This window comes from Cynara cardunculus, assembly GCF_001531365.2.
Source record: "Cynara cardunculus var. scolymus isolate 2C chromosome LG 2, CcrdV1, whole genome shotgun sequence".
Classification (NCBI taxonomy): Eukaryota; Viridiplantae; Streptophyta; class Magnoliopsida; order Asterales; family Asteraceae; genus Cynara; species Cynara cardunculus.
Window position 1 is genome coordinate 4,828,702 of NC_037529.1, and position 2,271 is coordinate 4,830,972.

The 2,271-nt window shown below is 37.2% G+C and overlaps 1 protein-coding gene across 1 annotated transcript in view; it reads left to right on the plus strand.

The window, feature by feature from the left end:
* The first annotated feature begins 53 nt into the window (after positions 1-53).
* The window catches only part of LOC112504639 (transcription termination factor MTERF15, mitochondrial-like), a 5,178-nt gene continuing 2,960 nt past the window's right edge, over positions 54-2,271 (plus strand). Inside the window, exons 1-2 of the mRNA XM_025108593.1 lie at positions 54-131; positions 811-2,269. Coding sequence (XP_024964361.1) covers positions 1,102-2,269 — 1,168 coding nt within the window. The 5' untranslated portion in view covers positions 54-131; positions 811-1,101. The remainder of the gene's footprint in view (positions 132-810; positions 2,270-2,271) is intronic.

Genomic DNA, 2,271 nt, shown 5'->3' on the forward strand with positions numbered 1-2,271 from the left:
AAAAAATATCAGCCAAAGAAAATTCAAAGAGCTGCTCGATCGTCTTCGGCTCATTCGTCACCTGCCTTTCTTTCATCCTACCATTTGTCTGCTTCCAACTTCAGCAGCGATTTYAACGACTTCTCAGTTGGGTATGTTCCATTATTAGATTTCTTTGTGATTTCTGTGTTTGATTTCAACTGTTTTTCGGTTAGTATGTTCCGTGATTTCTATGTGTAATAAACCATGGTTTCTAAATGGTCGTAGAAGGCCCTTGCTTTCTACCATCCGAATCTGTTGATGCACCTGCTTGTAGCATGTGCATGCTCTCTGCTGATACAAAATTTATTAAAATCTTGGGAGGGGGAGAGGATGAATTGTATAAAAATGTGATCTTTTTTCATGAACACCAAGTGTTCGATCATATTCCCCAATGACATCAAGTGAGTTCAAAATAGGGTTGCTTTTASCTTAAGATCATCTTAGCGAATAAATCAACCCCTAGCTTAAGATCATTGGGGATATTATCGAACATTTGGTGTTCATAAGAAAAGGTCACAGTTTTATACATTTTGTCCYCTGCCACTCCCAAGATTTGAATAGATTATGTATCAGCAGAGAACATGCTCATGCTCAAAGCATGCAAACTTGTTATGCTGCATCAACAGACTCGGTTCTCAAACGAACTTTGTTATAAGTCCGTTATCTGCACATCCTTTCATGGATATCCATTGTTTAAAAACTTYACATTATTTGCATAATGTGGGTATTCTTAGCATCCTTTATGTCCAAATACATTGATGCATTTCATTATTTGTTTGCTGACTACAGGACAGAAGATTGTTTGAACCTAACTCTTCAAAAATTCGAGAGCTGGTAGCGTATGCTCATGCATATGAACATTTCTTTTTCCTAAACCCTAAACCTATAATGCTGCTTGATATATTACTATTCTCAAYGAAAACTATATACCTTGAGTTTATCATTCTACTTCCTGCTGTCTTACTTGTGAATCCACTTTACTTCAACGATAATGCAAGTTAGTTTTCCGGTATATCGTACCCTTTTGGCTTTTCTTTTATGTGATCATTTCTGGGGATATTGCTAGTTGGGMATGATATCATGGCATTTAGAATAATAGCCAGAACCCTCTTAATCCCAAAATCCATCAAACCAATCCCATATCAAATCTCTAAATTTTCTTCAAAAATCTGCAGCAATTCGGAGCCTCTTTCGAATCTTTTCCAAAGATACGGCTTCCAACCTTCTGACCTTCATAATTTCTTCGCAAGGAACCGATTTTTGCTCAATTCCAGCATTTCAGATGTTGAAATGTCTTTGAAAATCCTATCGTCCTTGTGTTCTTCCAAGGATTCTATTGTTTCCATGGTTTATAACTGTCCTAGGGTTTTAGAACTTGATTTCCTCAAGGGATGGGAAGTTGGTGTTTCTGAATTAGGGGTTTCAGACAACGGTAGCTTGATAATGATTCAGAGTATTCTTGAAGTTTCTAGGAAATTCGATTTATACCCAGATGATGTTTTACGATGCATTGAGGGTTTAAAGGGTTTTAGGTTTAGCTCTGCTACAATAACTAGAGTTTTACAGGAGTTTCCTATGATTATTACTATGAATGAAGAAAATATTTGGTCTAAGATTGAGTTCTTATTAGGAATTGGAATCCATCGGAGTAAAATAGACTCTATAATTCAAACTTATCCGGGAATCTTGGCATCTGGGTTGGAGAACAAGTTGAAGCCTCTGATTTCAGAGTTTACTGGCATGGGCTTTACACCAAACGAAATTAGGGAAGAGATCATTAGAAACCCGAAAATTCTGGGGTCAGAAGTCGGAGAAATGTCAAAATGTTTGAGAATGCTAAACAGTTTGAAATGTAGGGTTCCAATTAAAGAAAAGCTTTTCAGTGAAGGGGCGTTTAGGGCGTCTTATGAAGTTAAGTTGAGGATCGATTGCTTACACAAACACGGGTTGCTATATAGAGATGCATTTAGCGTATTGTGGAGAGAGCCACGAGCGATTTTATATGATTTGAAGGAAATTGATTTAAAGATGGAGTTTTTAACAAACACGATGAARTTTGATGTTCTTTCGCTGGWTGAAGTTCCCGAGTATTTGGGGGTACATTTTGAGAAACAGATTGTTCCTCGTTACAATGTGATCGAACATTTGAGATCAAAAGGCGGGATAGGTGATGAGATCGGGTTGAGGTCTTTGGTTAAGTTTAGTAGGTTGAGATTTTATAATCTTTACGTGAAACCATATCCCGAGTGT